At 39.3% G+C, this 20,440-nt stretch overlaps 1 protein-coding gene across 1 annotated transcript in view; it reads left to right on the top strand.

The window, feature by feature from the left end:
* LOC119889733 (carbohydrate sulfotransferase 8-like) overlaps positions 1–2,991 on the top strand; it is a 171,717-nt gene extending 168,726 nt beyond the window's left edge. Inside the window, exon 4 of the mRNA XM_038700533.1 lies at positions 218–2,991. Within this exon, the coding sequence (XP_038556461.1) occupies positions 218–1,366 (1,149 nt within the window). The 3' untranslated portion in view covers positions 1,367–2,991. The remainder of the gene's footprint in view (positions 1–217) is intronic.
* Positions 2,992–20,440: the final 17,449 nt, after the last annotated feature.

The raw sequence follows: 20,440 nt of genomic DNA, 5'->3' as shown, positions 1-20,440 counted from the left end.
ACCATCAAGTGGCCTATTTTAGTACTTAAGGCAACATGTGGGGTAAAAATGTGGTTTCTTCTGGTAATGAAGCACTTACCACTTCATTAAGTAAAAAGTACACATTTTATGTTCTTCAAATAATTACTACATTATCATCCGAAAATTTTGCTGTTTGTTTGGTCTAAAAAAATGTTTGCTACTGTCTACTACAACCTGTGTTGTCATTGTTTTATAGACTCTATCAACGCAAGACAGAGAGAGAGGCAAAACTGACAATTATCAGGACCCTCGAGCAGCGGACAGCATGTTGTCCAGCCCGATCCCTCCAATGCAGTTCCCACACTTTGAGGAGAGTAGACAGATGGCCACCCCTGGATCTCGGGAGCAGGACATAGACTCCCTTCATGTCTCCAAAAGACACCGCAAACTGCTGAAAACAAGTCCTCCGATCCATCACACCAACAAAAATGTTTCCTCGTCCTTTTCCTCTTCTTCCTCCTTATTCTCAGTTTCCTCCTCTGCCTTAGGTTCTTTTTGCTCTGAGAGCTGGAAAAAGCTCTTCAATATCCTCGAAGCACGGCGGCAACTTATGAAAGAGATGTGTGCTAAGTACAAAAGCAGTATCTCCAGAACCATCACACGTCATCATGTGAAACACCTCTTCGTGGAGGACCGGTACAAGTTGTTGTACTGTCAGGTGCCCAAGGCGGGCTGTTCCAACTGGAAGAGGACCCTGATGGTGCTGGCAGGCCAGGCCCCCAATGCTCAGAGTATTAAACATGACACAGTCCACTATGGCCACCATCTCAAGAAACTTGACAGCTTTGACCGACAGGGAATCATGCACCGTCTGGAGACCTACACCAAAGTCATGTTTGTCCGAGAGCCCTTGGAGAGAATGGTGTCGGCTTACAGGGACAAGTTTGAAAATCCCAACAACTACTACCACTCCCTGTTTGGGAAACCTATCATCTCAAAGTACAGGGTGAACGCGTCCTGGACAGCCCTGAAGACAGGTAGCGGGGTCACTTTCAAGGAGTTTGTCCAGTACTTGCTGGATGTCCACCGGCCCGTGGGAATGGACATCCACTGGGAGCAGGCAAACCAGCTCTGCAACCCTTGTCTCATAGACTATGACTTCATCGGCAAATTTGAGAACATGGAGGAAGAGTCCAACTTTCTTCTGCGATTGACCGGGGCACCACCCAACCTCACTCTGCCCAGTTTTAAAGATAGGAACCCAACTGAGAAGAGGACCTCTATGCAGATCACACAAAAATACTTTTCACAGGTCAGCTTGTTGGAAAGACAGCGAGTCTACGACTTCTATTATATGGACTATCTGATGTTTAACTACTCCAAGCCTTTTAAAGATTTATATTGACTGACTCCTGTCAAGACGCTTGAATCACAGTCACATTCCACTATGTCTATATCTTTACCATGACAGAAATTTTAACATAAAGAGGCTCACTTACATGCTCACATGGATCTTTGCATCTAAGCAGAGAGATCAGAGAGACCACACTTCTTCTGATTTTTCACAAAAGCTGCTTTTTATTAATACATTTCTACCAAATTATCTTCATTTTAAGAACAGCGAGATGAAAAGATTCCTGTGATGTATTAAATACTTAAATTTTTTTCTAAAATGCAAATTATTTATTCATTACTGGCACGTGGTGAGGTATAAAAATAAAATTATAAATGCTATGCTTCTAAAAAAAAGTGGACTATTGTTCAACAGGCTTTAAATTATGCTGTTGACTTACTGTGAGTCAAATAGTAAATGCGTTTTATGGTATAATTCAACAGAGTAACACATGGGGTTTTATATAGGATCAAATTTCTCACATTTCTAAATTCAAAAGTGATTTCAGTATACAATACAGTATGTTATGTGAGCCCCTACCACCTACCTTTAGAATAATCGTACACATTCATGGATATAGTTGCTTTAGTCCTTGGTTGACCTCAGATGAAGATCCATTAATGATCACCGCCATGTACTGTAATTTGTTCAAATTGCATTTTTTGGTTTAAATATATGCATTTACTATTTGATTTACAGCAGGTTAGGCATCAGTATACCTCTAAATGTCAGTACATACTAATACAGATATTTCATGTAAATGGTTTTACTAAACATAAACCGTAACAAAATGAAACACTATAAATAGTATAAATCTTTAAAATGTGTCAAGTGCTGCCCACTCGGAAGCTGTGTGCACTTATTGTAGCATTTTTGTACTTCTAACTTTGTCAGTTAGGTTTGTGCTTTAGTCTAACACATACATGTGCTGTAGGTCCCCCATCACTAGAGGTATTTACTTTGGTGGCTGTTGTTAAATCCAGGTACTTGCAGGGTAGAAAGTGTTGCTGCCAATATTTCCTAATGCCTGTTAGTGTTACAGACACTAATCATTCAGAGTCTGTGGACACCGTTGGCAACCAAAAGGACAAAAGTCAACATTGCAAAAATCAGACTAAAAAAACATAAAAACAGATGACAGTCGAAAAATTTGATGATTTGGACATTTTGACAGGATGAGAAAATGAAAACAAAGTGCGCAAACTTCTCCATCTATCACACTAAACACCCTGACAGCAATCACTTGCAAGTCAGTAACTCTGTATCCTTTCTATGTATCACATCTATTCTACTTCTACTTCTTTTTCTGACACTACTGTGTAAAATTGTACAATGGGCATTCAGATGACTATATATTTTTCTATGTATTTCTAAAATATATACTGTATATTCAGTGCTTCTTGGTGAAGTTATGTTTATTTCCTTTTTGATGTCATTGATTGTTCTTTCAGTAATACCGGTGTAGAGTGTCGTGTAACAGAAGAGTTTTTTTCCAAAAACAAAATATCCACCAGCTGTAAACCACAAGTCTAACTCTCAAGAGACTAAAGGACTACAAAAATCTGCAGTACCATTTAAAGTGCAGAAAATAAGTTTGATTGATGAAATGACACCACTCGGTGCTTTGGAGGTACCAAGAGATTTAAAAAATAAAAATAAAAATGGATATATAAAATTTTGGAAATTAGCTCTTTAATTACTTATGCCTAATCTGTTTGGTCTCCCCATAGGCTACTAGACCCTGTACAGATGAGCTGCATTCCAGCTAGTTACCCATCCTGGCTAATGACATTTTTACCCATAGCAACTCCACTGTGTGTGTGTGTGTGTGTGTGTGTGTGTATGTGTGTGTTTCATGTTTTTATATCCCAGTGGGGACTTGAACCTGAATGCACAATAACCAATGGGGACTTGTGTCATCTGGGGACAAAAAGCAGTCTCTACCCATGAGGTCCTCAGGGGTAGAGAGGTAAGACTTGGTTATAGGATTCAGGTTAGAATTAGGTTACCGTTAGGGGTAGGGTACGGGTTACGGTTAGTATTACGTCAATGAGATGTTCCCACGGGGATAGAGCAACAAATGTGTGTGTGTGTGTGTGTGTGTGTGTGTGTGCGTGGTACTGAAAGAGCTGTTCAGATGTTTTACAAACTTGTGCATTGCATCTTTTGGAAACTTATATACACACACTGCTAAAAAAATCACAAAGACACACTGAAGGTATACATTTAGCCTGTGTGTAACATTACTACACTGCTATATTCCTAACACACCACCCAGCTAACACTAAAATCATAAAACTTTTTTTTTTGATTTGCAGTTTGGACCATATAACAATGTGAACTAGTGGAAACTGCACTGGAAATCTTAGATCTTGAGCACTCTAACATTTTTAAATTATGGGATCTATTACAACTCTTTATACAGTAAGACTAAACACATTGAAGATGCTACAAGATTTAATTTTTCTTTATTTATATTGACTGTATGGAGACCTCAGCCAAGGTTTTTCCAGATTAAAGTTGAGTTTAAAGCTTCTTGTTTCAAAGTTTAAGCTTACTGTACAAGTGGGTGCAATGAAGAAGTGACTAAATAATAATATTACTATGACACCAAAATAATAGATGCAAGTGAATACTTGGGTTAAATTTTACAAACAGATATCTTGAATTAACAAAAAACAAAGTAAAATAAACTAAAAAGAAATCAAGAAAACGAGTTACTGAAGTGGGTAACAGTATATTTTTACAAGGGCACGATGCAAACATGAACTCTGAGCTATTGTGATGCTGGGAACTACCTTTGGCTAGTTTCCTGTAAAGTAGCCATCACTCTTCAGCTATACACTTTGCAGCTCACTAGAAATGTGTTTTATATAACCAAATACTTTATAAAGAGACATATTTGCCTATGAGTAAAGGTAAATTTATGTTGCTTAAATCTATACACACTATAATCAACTTTTGACAACCTTTAACGATTTTGGTGGTATTACCCTTTTACGGTGATGGTAATTGTATGAACGTTTGTCAGTATAGTGCGTTGGCTTTTGCAATTCCAAAATTTAATCTTTCTTTAGGTTATGGTCAGATTCAGTGTAGGTATAGCCAATCTCTGGCCAAAACAGCTATTGCATAATGATGAGTATTACTCTTGCAAATACTCTGACAGCCTCTGCCCCCTGCTAATAAAGTTTTCTTGGTATGTGGGTGTATGGACAAATTTATCAAAAGCGTAATTACAGTAACAAGTGAATGTATAACTGTTTATCGTTGGTGCAAAAGTGTATAAAATATGATCTTAAGCCCTTTGCCTTATTTTACACTGCCAATCAAATGGTGTATTTCAGGAAGACATTCTTCAGGTGGTTATTATTTCTGGCTGATGAGTGTCTACTAATAAATTCTCTTTAGCATTTTCAATGTATGCTCTTTTTTTCATGCAGTTAGTTTTCTTGTTGTTTTGTTTGTCTCAAGTCCAATGTGGTTTATGAACTTTGAAGAGTCAGTTAATGAGCTCCAAGATGAGAATCAGCAGTACAAAGCTTCGCTTTGGCTCAGTGTCTGTCAGTATATTTGTGTTAGTGCCTTTTTTTATTCATTGTTTTTGAATGCAGAAGTGTATGCAGCCACGGTAGAGGCTCTGTGACGCTGCATTTAGACACAGCAGTACTTTAAGCTACGTGCTAATGTCAGTGTGCTTATATGCTCACAATGTCAGTGGTAACATGCTGATCATGCCAGGTATAGTGTTGGTGGGAATGTCATTAGTTTTCATCAGTGATCAGGCATTTAAACCAACATATTGGAAAGGTTTAAACTGATGCTGGTGCTATATAAAAAGCCAGAGGTTCACCAAAAATATTACAATTCATCCTGAGGGGGGCATGTCTAAATTACACGGGAATCCATCCAATAGTTGTCAAGCCATTTCACTTAAAGCCACAAATGTCGCCGTCAACCTCATGGTATTGCAGAAGGAAAAGTAGAATACATGGTCTGTGAACCATGAATATCTGAAGATTTTGTGCCAATCCATCTAGTCGATGTTGAGATATTTCACGGAATAAGACCAAATGTACACAGAATCTGGCTGCGCCCCGTTCCAGCTGTACTTTGGCTCTTTTGCAGTTTCAGTGTCCACTGCTAATGTTTCAGAAGTGGATAGCCACATTTATAATATAGTTTAGAGTTGTTTTGACGATGATGAGTGTGTTTAATAAGTATAAATATAAAGTCGCAGCTTATCTAGATGTGGCAGCAGATGCTTTTTGGTTGTACTTGAATATGACAACTTTTTGTTGCTTCATACCTCCTCACTGATCACTGATTTTAAATGTCAATACAGTTGTTTATTCTATTTGAAGATGCCATGATCATAAAATAATGATTTTATCAGCTGCTCAGCAGATTGGTAATGCCTGCTGGTCAACATAGTGTTTATAATCTGCAATCAAATTTTATACTTTTTCCGTTGTCAGACAACAGAAACAGAAAAATATGTTTATGAGAACAAATGTATTGTGAATTTGGCGAGAATGGCAGCAGATAATGTCTGGAAGGTGATGCAGCTGGACCCTATGTATGTCAATCATAAGTGAAACATTTGTGGTGCAGCTAGAAGAAAAGTCAGGGGACCACCAAAGACATCCTCTGGGGACCATGTATGTCTGTACAAGATGACAATCATTCCAGTAGTGATATTTGAGTCAGGACCAAAGTGGTGGACCAACCAACCAACACACTGACCAACATTGCATCCATATTGCTATGCTGTCTGCATGGCTAAAACAATAAAATTGATATTGATCAGGTAATGCACATGCAATGTGGGAACATATTACTACAACCCACTTCCTTTACCTGTCCTGAATCTTCTACAGCCTTTATTTAACCTGCATTTGTTTTCACTAAGAGCATGTTATTACTCAGCACAGACTTGATGCATGCATGCAGCTATCCAGTACAACCACATCTTGCTTCTGTTGGCCACTGCATAGCTTTACAGGATTTAATGAAAGTTAGAAAGCTACACAGAGCAGGTTGACTTCCTGACAGACCCAATTGATACCAAGAGGTAACTCTAAAGTGAGATCATAAAAACAGATAAAAATCATGAGATGAAGTCGTGGGTCCATAGCAGGGAGCTGTTTGTAGCACATTCATTCTGGTCAGTGAGTCTTTGTATCAAAAGATATCACAGAGATGATGGCAAAGTACGCTGCCAAGAAAATGGTTTCTATTTTACTCTAAAAGAAAAAAACTGTCATCAGTCTGTGATATTCTCTGTTCACCAGTAGGGATTTGTGATAATTGAAATTTCTGGTGCACCAGGTTCAGTCTGCCTCACCTACTTCTACTTCATGTGTTGGTTTTCAACATTTCCCACAATGGCTTTTGAAAAGTCTCAGAGAATAACTTCTTTCATGCAGCTATCGGTCTACATAAAGGAGAAGAGAAAAACTGCAATGGCAACACAGTTTCCAATTTTCCGTTTTGTTTATAACAATAAAGTTTTATAGTCACAACAAAGAAAAGAAGGTGTTGACTATTACTCAAAACAAATCTAGCAATTGCGCTGCATTGTGGTCAACTGCCTACTTTGTGATGGATTCCTCAGTGTATAATTATTTAGCATTGTTGCAGGATGGTAGCTCTAAAAGGCTTTAGGATGGATTTTCCCTTTCATGCATTCGTTTACTTCCACTGGGAAGACATGATTTCAAATCAATTTTGGTATTTTTAAATGTCACTAAGCAAACATTTAAAGCCGCACACAAGATGACACCTAACTAAAATGCCCTAAACTAAAGAATAAAGTGTGTGTGTGTGTGTGTGTGTGTGTGTGTGTGTGTGTGTGTGTGTGGATAGCATCTACTCACAATGACCTTTGCTGCCTTCTCTTGTAATCTAATGACTCGACACAACTAGAGCACCACTCTTCAACTCACTACACCAGTGGTTTTCTGTCATTCTCCCCATCAGAAACCAAAAAAGTTTCATGCAACCCCACCTCATGAAAATGGACTGAATTCTTATCAATCATAAATGGTATTGGGGAGCAAAAATTTAAAAAAAGGAACCAAGTTGAATTTGATAAGCATCAGCAAACTCTTGTCTTTTTATTTACCTACATACATGAAGTTTTTACAGCTTAGTTCCAATAAATTTTTTCCCCGTTTTATCCACCCACCCCCCCTTCAGTGGCTCTATGCACCCCCAGCCCCCCCAAAAAAGAAATTTGAGAACCACTACACTACACTAAACACTAGGCCTACTCACAGAGAAATAGCTAGCATACTCAACTAAACTACACTCACTAGTAAATTAACTAATTTGAAATTTAGTAGTTATGGACTCTTTCTCTTTCTTTCAGTATTTTCAAGAAGATATATTTTATTATGTTGCTATAACCTATAAAGAAAATACAGTTGTACCGGAACAGATACAGTAGTGCACAGAAGCCATTTCCATGGTTACTGCACATAGCATCTGGTGTTTACTCGCGGCATGCTGGTTTGCCTGTCTATCTACATGGGGAATGCAGTGAGAATCCCATGGATCCAAGCGGGTATTAAGTCGGTGTCACTTAACATGTGAAAAGACCTTAAGACTGAGACAACAAGTCCTTGAGCTTATCTAATTAGCAAATCAGCTTTGTATGTTACCTTAGTCACCGACAACAGGTTCACTAGCCTAGCATAGTAGTGTGTAGCACTCTTTTCAACATCTCTTTTTCACAAAGTTATTGCAAAACTACTTGACTTAACTTCACACGTTTTCACCAAGGATTCAAAACACACTTAATTCTTACACTTATGTAAAGATGGAAATAACTATTATTGCACTGTATGAAATGAATTGATCACAGACATACTAACTTGCAAGATATCTAAGTGTGTATAATAATAATATATAATAATAATAATAATAATAATAGTAGAAAAACATTTATTTTTTAGTTAAATGCTGATCACACTTATTTGTAGGAAAGCCAGTTTCTTCAGAAACAGATTTTGGAGTACTGCTAAGGTGAAATACAGTAGGTGCCTAAGTAGCCTTAATGCAATGGAACCCTACTACTCATGCTCAACCCCCAATTGGCTCACAGAACTGGGGTCCTCAGGAGGAAGGACTGCAGTTGGACCCTTCTTGGATTTTCACCCAGGAGTCCGCCATTCCTGTCCTGTATGAAAACAAAGATCAATGTTGACTTATTTTAACTTCCCTAACATATTTAACTCATGTAAATAACTTTACTGATGTAACTGTACTTTTTTAAAGCCAAACCATGATCTTTTCCCAAACATAACTAAGTAGTTAGTAGTAGGGTTGGGTATCATTTAAAGTTTTACGGTATCAGTACCAAAACCAGTACCATTAAAGTGATACCAATACCAATAGAGTACGTCATTGGATACCTTGCGTGAAATGCCACCTGTTGAAGCCACAGTTGATTGGTAGCCTAAAATTATTTTATTGTTGTTATGGATGAGCAAGGAGATCTATGTCTTTTTTCAAATAACTCTTATAACATAACATATTGGGAAATTCTATCAGATCACTTCTCATCGTACTTTGGTCATCCTCAGAGGAAGGACGACAGCTTGGGAGTTTTTTTGTATTTGAATGAGAGAGGAGGAGTGAAACAGTTTAGTGACCAAATGAGTTGAGGAAAACAAATTTAAGTTAAATTTTTCTTGAAAGTAAACAACTGAGAAATAGTTTGTTAACTTTAACAAACTGAATCAAACGATCTCCACAAGTGTTCCTCCTCTAAAAAAGACGACTGTAAGAAGTAGGCCTATGAAACGAGTAAAGAACCTGTTTAAACAAGTCACCAAACTACACTAAAGAGTCTAAAGAAGCAAACAGAGGAAGCGAGAATCTGCATGTCCAGCTGATCACACAGACTGCATCTGATATCTGTTGCGGCTGCAGCCGGTTGCTCTGTGAGTAAAATCAGCTGATCACTGCTGCGCCACAAAAGCATTTAGTTGATATGATGGAATGCATCGATCAGTGATGTGAATAGCAACTAAAAATGTACAGAATAGTGTTAAATGATACCAGTAGATGAAACCAATGGAAAGCCAAGATTGTGCTCATCCCTAGTCAAATGGGGCATGTTCAGTCTGAAAACAGTGTGCACCAGTTTCCGGATTTGGTGGGTGTGTCAGAGGTGATATGCATATAAACCTTACTGTATTAAAAAGGCAGTGCAATGCAGTGCACTTGCGTGACACAACAGGGTGTTCAATGCGCCACTGTTTACATTTAAATAAACTTTTCACTATGTTTTGTCGGGGCTGAGCGTGCCCCTGGTCACCTGACTTATTCCGTTCATGCACGTTAAAAACTACTGAAATGTGCCATCTTTAGTGCTTTTAAATGACATGAGAAAAGCTTAAAATGCATGGCCATGATATCACGTTGCAAGTAGCCATAATGCCTATTCTGAGGTAAAGAAATGTCCATTCTGTGATTAGATCAGAGTAGGTAGGCCTACCATAGGGTGCCTGAATGTGCACTAGTTTGCATGATTCTCACACCCTCTACCTACATTTAAAAAGGGAGAAAATCTGTCACAGCAGCATTTTTGTCATGCTAGCAATTTGCCTTCCCAAATGACATTGTTTTAATAAGAACAAATAGCAGCCTTACTTCTTTTGCTGTTGTGCTGGATATAGTACGCCTAAGCATATGAGTGTGTGTGTGTGTGTGTGCGTGTGTGTGCGTGTGTGTGTGTGTGTGTGTGTTTGTGTGAATGTGCGATTATGTGTATGCTTGTGTGGCAGATGAATATTGCAGCACAAATTGATCACTCTGTAGAGTTAGAAATTTGATTAAATGCTCAAGGCTGATTTCTGCAACAGCTCTTGTATAAGTCATGAGAGCACTTTGGGGGAAGTTAAAACTGTGAAGAAAACAAAAGCCATCCATTTACCTCATTAGTGTGCGTGGAAAATCTTGACATGCTTTGAAGAGAACGTGCTTGTGTAGCTAAATCAGCTTAAGGGCCCAAAGCAGACATACAAGGGAGGCAACCAAACATCATCCCAAAGTGATAAACAACCTCGCCTTGGTTGGGAGGACTGGAAAAAGAGACTTTGCTCCATTTTTCAAGTATTATTGTTATAGGTTCTTCAGTTAATCCTCATGTTTGCCTTCAAGCCAGCATTAACATGGGTGATGACAGGCTTCTGCTGATTCTCTCATGACAGAGCTCTATCACACAAACATTCACGGGTGGGCACGCATGCACACAAACGTACAGTACAAAGACAAAAACACTAGCATACTGACACACACACAGTCTACAATGGCAACAACTGCATTAGTACCTTCGCAAAATCTCCCATTTATTAGCATAGCAAAACCAATCTGACTCCTCAGTTCATTGGGGTGACATTTGTGAGGCAGAAAATATTTCCCTAAACATCAAAAACAAAACTTCCCAGCTTCACATGGATGCAAGGTTAAATTCCCCCCCTTTCACGTGAAATCCTTGTTTGTTTTTGGTAATGCGTTGCAGCATGCTCCAGACACATCTCTCTGTGATATAAACCTCATTAAAATGATTTGCCCAAACTCTGTTATTAATCAAGCAGAGCAAAAATGACAAGTGGGAAATAATTTTTATGGAGAAATCTCAAAACTCAAGTACTGCTGAGGACATGTGATTCCCAAACATCTCATTTGGTTAACTAGCCTGGCCCTTTTATCAACACGCTGCTCATTCTGGAAACAAGCACTTATGTATCACTTGGCAGGATGGAGCGAGTGATGGTATCATGAGTATGAAATGAAATCTCAATCTGTCATTATTTCATTTTTCGTTGTGTTCTCCAGCAGGAACTTTCAATGCCATGAATCACTCCCATTTGTACACTGTATTTAGCAGCTCCAAAATTGGACACTGAGATAGAAAAATGTGAATGATTTAAATGTGCCAGTATTGTATACTCTTTAAATTCACGCAAGAAAGAATGGAAGCATTATTGTTCAGGCATCACCACCTTCTCAGTGTTGGCTCTTCTCCTATGTTACACACAGATATCAAGTCTCTTTTCAGAAAAGATGTCTCTTAGGCAAAGCTTTTACAAGAATGTGATAAAGTTGGAAAGCCCTGCTGTGTAGTGTCTCATATTGTAGACATATTGTACATAACCACATGATGGCAGTACTGCATCTGAAATATTACAAACCCCAGCTCTGGTTTTGCTTTTGGAAGAATGATGCCTTGAGTATTCTCATGCACATGGAGGTATGTGTAGTATAGTAATGTGCACTTTGGTATCCAATTTGCTGCCACCACCTGTCAAGATTCTTTTTGACATTAAAAAGCCCATGAAAGCCACTGCAAGTCTTCTAATTAAGCTGTGCGGGGGCATTGACATGAATTATGCAGCAGCTTTAATGAATTCGAATCAATAAACACAGGATCTATAATGAAGCCAGTTACACAAGCTGATGTGGGCAGAGTAGTTCTTTAACCTTGGGGCTATATCTCGACCAGGCTGACATACCTGCCGGGAATGGCTGAGCCATTTGGCTGGATAGCCCTTCCTTTGCTTTTTTATATGTGTAACCCCCCCCCCAATACACACACTCTAATGACAGCATATTGTTGATGTATTTTTAATGTAAAAACACATCAAGGGTTGAGGCTAACATCTGGGTGGTGATGTTGATGGACAGGAGGAGGAAGGAGGCACACCAAGATCCGAGTGTAAAGAACAGACGAGGAAATACAAAGACAGACCACACATTAATGTACTAGCTCATTGTGTTTTTCAATATAAAATTGGAGAGGTAGCATATCAGTGATTCACAGACCCACTAATAATGAATATTTGTCATTTCCTTTGTTAGCATGAGAACAAGGTCTGTGAGCTTCTGCTGTTGATTTGTGTTGCAACGTTGGTCGCTTGTTGCTCACAATGCCTGCCAACACTGAGCACAGCGTTCTAGTGTGGAAAACAATGCTGCCAACTCTCTTGGCTGAGCAAAAAAGTCAGATGACATCACTCACCAGTTTGTAATTCAGTATGTTTCATATGTGCGTGATGATCAGACTTGCTATATTAGAAGAGCAAATGATCAGCATAAAAAATGTATTTAAGTTGCCATAGACTGTGACTGAGAAATCCACCGACAATCTCTTTATTTGGCAACAGTAGCTGAAAATGAATGGAGAACATGATACATGGGATGAAGCTGCAGAACGAAGATGTCTGGAAATTCCTGTGGAGTTTTTGATATGCTACAGATTGCACTTCAGTTAACCAATCAGTTTATTAGGGTAAAATGCTAAGCAAAACATAGAAACCTTTCTCTAAAGGTAAGAAGCTTACCATGGAGAATATAAAAATATCCAACTCAAATCACCAAAGGATTTCATTCATATTTTGGCCATGTAGTTGCATTTGATCGGTATCTTTCTGCCTGTCATTTCACACACTCTGTCCAAACATATCTATATAATGTACACGCATTTTGAGTCACAAAAAATCAAACAAATCTCAAACTAAACTTTTCTTTCATGTTTAATATCCCATTGGTGAACAGGCCTTAAACCACTGTTAATTTTCATGACTTTTTTAACAAACTGCAGCACCACAGTCTCCTTAACCTATTCCCAACAATACAGTGTTGATTCTCAAACAGAAATAACAAACATGTAGGTGGAAAACAGTTTGTGCTTTCCATAAACCAGCTGGGATCCCCTGCCAGTTTAAAACAGCTTGGGTTCTTTATCAATAAAGGTGCCTCACACATCACAGAATGCGTCAACGTCTCATTTTTAAAAGAAGTTTTATTCACTTCGCTTTAACAATAGTGAAAGCGTTTTTTAACTTTCTCCTCTTAATTCCTCGTTGCTGGCAGCTCTCACAAACACCCAAAAAGGCAGTCACTGCTTCTCTCTCCCTTTCAAGGAGAAAGGTGAGCTTTCAATGAATCACCCCCTACTCCCGCCGTGCTCTGAACTATGTCTTCCCTTCGTCAAGCAGCGTGAGTGATGGAAGTGACAGAGAAGACACCTGCCCTGAACCACTGCTGACAGAGAGGGAGAGAAAGGAGAGAAGTGGAGGGAGGGAGGGAGGTGCACTGCCTGATGGGAGAAACACACAACGAGCAACAAACTTGCAGAGACAATCACTTATAGTGACAGGCCAGGAGGTGCCGTGCTATTAGCAGGCCGTAGGGTAGGCCCTGAGCACGGCCCGTCCTACCTAGGATGGATGGGCCTCTCTCGGGACTAAATTAATACTGGGAGTCTAGTGAATTGCTTTTGGAACAATGTCCTCCTAAGGAGCTAATCAGACAGGAGTTATCTAGAAGTGCCTGTAGGCTGGCTGGCGTGGCTGCAGCACTATGGCTGCCTGGCAGAAGGCAGGTGCACCACGCCGACTCACAGCAGTTCATTCCCGAGCAGGACGCAGTGGTGGGGTTACTCATTCGACTCTGGTGATGATGAATCCCAAGAGTCAGAGTTTCCAAAGAGAGAGTTTTCCTGGAAGTACTAATAGTAAAGCAACACGATCAGACAGGGAGGTTTTAAACTGAACCACAATAACAAAATTAATTTTCAATACTTATGTGAAATCTTTGAGAAAACAAACTTTTTAACTTTTAAACTGCCATAATCAATTTTCCTAGCCACTGAGGGACCGCAGATCAATCTGTAAACACAACAAAGACATATTGCCACCTTATAATGTTGATATGTTGAATGTGTTGACAATTTACATCCAGCAGACACAGAGAAACATTAGCACTCTTTTTTGCTAAAAACAGTCTGCTGTGGTGTTGATGTGGTCGAGAGTTTACTAATCAGTTAAGTTGTGGGCCGTAAACTTAACAATGCTAAACTCCATACTGCAAAAGAACTGCAGAGACAGGTAAGAACTGTCACTACAAGAGACCCCATTCTCATTATACCTTTCATCCATTGTTAATCCAAATATATTGATTTGTGCCACTTGAATCATTTCTCATGTCTCATTTGTCATTGACGAAATCAAATAAGCATGTAGCATATTTGGAATAAAAACTCAGATTTCCACATAACTGAACAGTAAAACAAATTCTAATTCAAATACAGACAAAGAAAAGGGACAGACACAGCCAGTGGAAAATGATTTTGTACAATCTTGGATTTATGCTTCCAGACAAACCAAAGAGGATCCAAACTATCTCGTGGCTGACAGTTCTTTGCAAGTTGTCTACACAGTGGCTTCACAGAAGCTCCATATCAGAGGTATAAACTGACAGGATGAGGTCAGAGCTGAAACAGAGGGGAAAGCAACACTGAGATACATACACGGGTGAACCATAATGATGTGTGAGAGAATAAACTCACTGGTTGCATGCACAATGAAACCCAGTGTTACTTATGGCCACTTAGCACAAAGTGTTGGTGAAAGAAAAACAATGTCTGCAGGGCACTGGCTTCTCAGCCTGCATCAGGCCAGCCTGGGAGAGATAGGTGCCTCTGGCGAGCCCCAGCCTTGGCTCTGTCTTACCCTCTGGAGGACAGCAAGCACATTCAGACTGGGATTCACTGCACAAAATAGATATGTCATAGGTTAACAGGCTTGTAACACCATGTTCAACAAAAACTGAGATGCCGGCTCTGGTTATTGTGTAGAAATGATGCCAATAAATGCTGCTCAGAGGAAAAGCTACTTTGTTATATCAACCACTGGTACATTACAATTATATTTAGCCAGTGATGAAGGAAGTACTCAGATATTTGACTTAAGTAAATACAATGTCAAAGTACTCCATTACAAGTAGTTTTGCATTCACCAAGTAAAAGGTACAAAGTACAAAATGTACTACAAAGCAGTTTACAGTTATAGCTGGTAGTTTAATTCAGTCCTGAGAAGATTAGTGGTTTAGGAAAAAAGAAAACATTCTGCCAAAAAAGTGTATAGTAATTTCTCTAATCTTTACTTTTTCATGAAGGACTGGATAATTCCATACCTCTTTTAGCCTCAAACTGTTATTAAGAAGAAAATGCCTAAAAAGTTTAGAAGGGAAACATCTCTTTGTTCTCAATCAGTGGCATTAAATGGAAACATTCAAGTAAAGTATGTTTTTGAGTAAATGTACTTTTCCACCACGATATGTAGCTGATACTTTTATCCTTTAAGTTGCCTTAAGCTGTCAACAATAACAGTCTATAGTACATTTCACAGTTAGGTGCAAATGAAAGCTCATAGTGCAATTATGCACAGCTCTTGTTTTTCCTAAATAAAAGCCACAGAAATATATTTTTTTAAAAGTCTAGTATTCCTTCATATGGTATGCGTTTAGAGATTATTTTACCACCCACTGTTCTGTTTACTGTAAAGGGAGTAAAACTCAAAGGACATGATGACATGCAAAACTATGTCATTCCTTGTGTGTCTGTAACAACAAATAAAGAATCCACCTCCGTTCAGTGTATGAAAACTGGATTTTCACCAACTAAAGTTGGTGGGATTGCATGTTGTGACCATAAAATGTCATCAGCCAGCAGCCTCAGTCCCTATCAGGCAGTCTGCTGCACAGAGCACTCTCCTCTAGCCTTGGGCTCTGGCCACACTAGCTGGCACCCTTCCCCCCCGTCGCCTCTCTTTCTCTCTTTCTCTTCCTCTGTCTGTCTCTCCTTCTCTCTGTCTCTCTTTTACCAGGGTGCAGTGACCCACCCTTGCCTCCCACCCCTCCCTTCTTTGTCGCCCTGAGGCACTCAGCTTCCATAGTGTCAGTGCAGAGGCCTCAGTGTTGACAAAGCAGCAGGCCTTCAGAAGACACATCAAACCCTGTCCCTCCTCTGTGCTGTTAGGGAGCTCAGTGCACAACAAAAGGACAGGGACTCCAGTTTCAGTCTCAGGCCATTACTAGTCCCAACAACATGGCTGTAGACAGAAAAAGGCCCTTGAGGATGCTGTACGTATCACGACTTACAAACACGAGCCGGATCAGCTCAAACCGTTCAAGACGAGATTCGTGTTTTCTGACTGTTGTGATGACAGTGCTGTGATGGATGATTGTAAATATAAAGCATAAGTCAAGGCTGCGGGTTGATGCCATCATGACACATGCACTCTAATGAGAACTGTGGGTGCTCCACAGTGCCAGGGACTTCCCCCAAGGCATGTTGAGTGGGGGGAATGGTATGTGATGCATACCAGATGTGATTGGATGCATCACACTGTTCACGTTGTTACTGCTAACCAAATTGTAGCAGCAACAAAAGCAAAGGATCATTTTTCCTCTGTTCACACATTCAGAGCATGATGCTGGATATGTGCAAGACTGGTTTGAGCCAGAAGCAGAATAACACATTCCAGAGGATTTTTAAGACTTTCAGAGAGAATTGAACTTCGAACAACTGCCTGGTTAGGAGAGTTTTGGTGAAGGATACAACAATGGACATAAAACAAAGCCACGGTATCACCACTCCCTCTCTGACCAAACAGGGAAAATGCTTGATTTCTGGGCATTTTGTAAATGCATCCTTTACATTCACACATCGAGATTTCATCTTTCATCTTCCAAACTTGATGAGAAAGGCCTCACTTAACTGACAGCCTTTTCCACAGGTACTGAGCAGTTACTTGCAGCTTGTATATATTCTGTGATTAGAGCATCAGACCACATGATGGCAGCATAAGAGATTATTTAGCCAAATTTCAAATACAGATCCAGATTTGGATGTTCTGTAAGACCAGAAAAGAGATCATATTTATAAGGTGACTCTGAGCTTGAAGCATAAATTCTATCTAGTTTGAGCTGAAAAATTATAAATTCAAATCTGCCCATCAGCACTGTCACTAAGTAATTGACTCTTTTCACTTTTGTGCTTTTTGAACATTTCTGCCACACCAGTTTTTTTCAGATATTTCTCTAATCCCCCCCCAAAATGACCCATATGATTGTTATATATTCTGTTATCTCTGTGATATTACGGGATTTAATTGTTTTTATTGTTGCATTTATGTATAAACAGCATTTTACTGTTGTAGCTGGTTGAGGTGGAGCTAATTTTAATTATTTTATACACTGTTATTAGTTTAATCTATAAAACCATCGTATTTTATATGCTCATTATTGTTATGTTATGTCTGCATTTTTTTATGTGTAATGTAACTAGTAACTACAGATGTCAAATACATGTAGTGGAGTACAAATGGTGAAATGGAAATGCTTTAAGTAAATACTAAGTAAGTAAACTACCTCAAATTTGTATTTAAGTACAACACTTTCAACTTTCTACTAATGCATACCAGAAACTCTGACTACTGCTTTTTAAGGGGTAAAAGTCGACTGTGTTAGCAGCACTCAACCTTTTTACAATTGGTTAATATTCACTAAACACCTCAACCAATCAACACGATAATCTGAGTACACCAAAGAGATAACTTGACAGCATCAGGGTCATCACAATTTTACCTGTAAAAGTGAGATTGACTCAAAACAGCAGCTCTCAGAAGTACACAGAAAGTACACACTCTCTTCATGCTCGGCTTTTTCGGAAACTTAATTGCTGGCATTAAGCACTTCAGGGAATTCTGCGCTGTGCTTGTTTGTGTGCAACACAACTCCACACATTCTATTAATAAACTGACACCCTCTTACCCTCTCTCTCTCTCTCTCGCTGAAATAATGAACAATAAGTGTCACTGCTGCACCTCAGACACACACCAACATCAAGCAGAATGTCAAATGGCTGGAAGAACGGAGCGATTGACAGCAACCGGGCTCCACAAGGCATGTAGATTACTAAAAGCAAGTTCTGAACGTTCTTTCCAAACTTTCTCCACATGCCAGAGGGGAAACAGGAGTGTTGATCTGATGTGAAATGCTTGAAAGAGATTCTTGATTCTTGCAAATGCCCGCATTTAGAAGGGTGGATGTGACTGTATTGTATCTACTGTTTTCACCTCAGTGCATAAGTACAGTGTGTAGGTGACCTGGGTTATGTGGATCACAAAGATACTTCCATGAGCCAGATGGCCTTGAGGCTTTGATGGAAATGACATGGGTGTGGGTACATGAATTTGGGCTCAGGTGGAAACCCCAAACATAAACAATCTTCTACCAAGCTCTACCTATGAATCAACAGGACTCTTAAATTACCACTAAGTACATCCGTATAGAGGGATCATTGAGTGTGATGGTTTCTGCACAGTGTTGCCGCTAACCAGCAGATGGTACTATGTCTCAGCTTCATGTGATCTGTACACACAGAAAAAGCCAAATATTGATTCCTCGATGTTGGACCTTGACCTTGTTGCTTGACCTTGTTGTGCAATCTGTCTTTCCCAAAAAAAGCACTGTTTCTAAGTCTAATGAAGTGTTAAATTGTGGTCATAATGAATGAATGTGCCAAAATAATATGGTAGCATGATGAATGTTTTTTTTACCAAAAGATTACCTCATCCTCTGTCAAAGTAAATGTGCTGAAGGATTTTTTAGTAGAACATAGCAGTGGTTATAACCTCTAAGGCACCAAGTGCTACTACATGCTGTAACTAAAGAGTTATTCATACAGTTTTTGTTAGAAAAGCTTTAAAAATCATAAATCATCATCTGGTGAAAGGACAATAAGCAATAAGGAGAAAGACACAATAGTGTTTTCCTCTGTTCCACTTTAGGCAACACCACTGATGGCACCTGATTTTGAACCTACAGGCAAAGTTATTATTGTTATAGGGTCATGCATTAATTCATACACTTCATTAGCATATGATGTCTGAAGGAGACTTTGAAATTCTGACAGATTTTCAGTTGTTCCTTTCATGTAGCCTATGCAGTTTAATCTTTTTTTGTTGCATAGCTTAAACATCTTAACTCAAAATTAAGCAAAAATCTATATTGATTTGACCTTTGTAGTTTAACAAAGGCAAACATCTGAAAATTGTGGGGGAATTTAGTGTAACAATCCTTTAATGATAACTAGAACAGAGCTGTTATCTCTGTCTGCACGTGCATCTGGGAGACCAAACATCAATAATCTCATTACTTGGGTCAAATAATCAGATGTTGCATTTTTTCTTCCCTGAAAACATGTGTTTTTGAATCACAGCGATGTTTTTGTACCGGTGACAGATGAAGAGCTTGGAGTGTCTTTCCCCTGCTGGGGTGCGGGTCAGGAGGGTCAGACATTTGGATCTGTTGTGAAATCTTAAATCTTCATGCAAATCCTCAAGATGACCTACTTTATCCCTTCCACATAGACACTCCGCTAAAATCCATAAATTAAGGAAATTAACTGATGGGGCCCGGGGCCACTTTGCAAGCTATTTAAATCTTTAAATTTACAACATCCCTGCATACTTCATGTAATTGAACTAACTCCGGGCTTGTTTCCTTTAATGAGAAAAAAAATCCAGTTTCCCCTCCAGTTTGTACCTCTGGAAACAACAAATCTGTGCCTGAGGGGAAGATGGGAGCGCTCTGGGGCGCGCTGAGGTCTGTCTAATTATGAAGACTTGGCCCTCTTCGAGAACAGACGCATTCTCACACTCCCACTAGTCCTGCTGTCAGTTCACCAGCATAGGCCTAACAATTTTATTTCCTTTTGTTTAAATACTTCATTTTATACTTAGGCCTACTTTATGTAGAAAGGACCTGCAGGAAGACCATGTAAGTCCCGAGGAGTCTCACGGTGATGCCGCATACTATTAGGGTAATTGTCCGTAGGATTCCATATTAATAGGAAATCATACATTTTCGTCTGGGTGATAAACAATATAAAAGTTTCCCAAAAAGTGAGACAATATTTTCCGTGGACCAGTAACACGTTCCTACACTGGTTGGCGCCAAATATCAAGAAACGACTATCACACCTCTCTCAGGATGCTGGTACACAGTAATTACTGGGCTCAATGTTGCATCAATTATTCATAGTTATTTACCCGCTAATAAACAAACATGCAACTAAATAAAATAATCGTCTCCTTGGTGTGAGCACCTGCTTGACTCTCTCTCCCCCCTTCAAAACAGGCGCACTACTTCACCACTTGCATTGTGTCTTTATGAGTTGAAAAACATATGAACAATGATAAGCCAGAATCTTATTTTCCAAAAGTC

Source organism: Micropterus salmoides, unplaced genomic scaffold (assembly GCF_014851395.1).
Source record: "Micropterus salmoides isolate LMB-PRFRI ecotype aquatic unplaced genomic scaffold, ASM1485139v1 Ms_hic_scaffold_6, whole genome shotgun sequence".
In the NCBI taxonomy this organism is placed as follows: Eukaryota; Metazoa; Chordata; class Actinopteri; order Centrarchiformes; family Centrarchidae; genus Micropterus; species Micropterus salmoides.
This window is presented reverse-complemented; position numbering and strand designations above follow the sequence as displayed.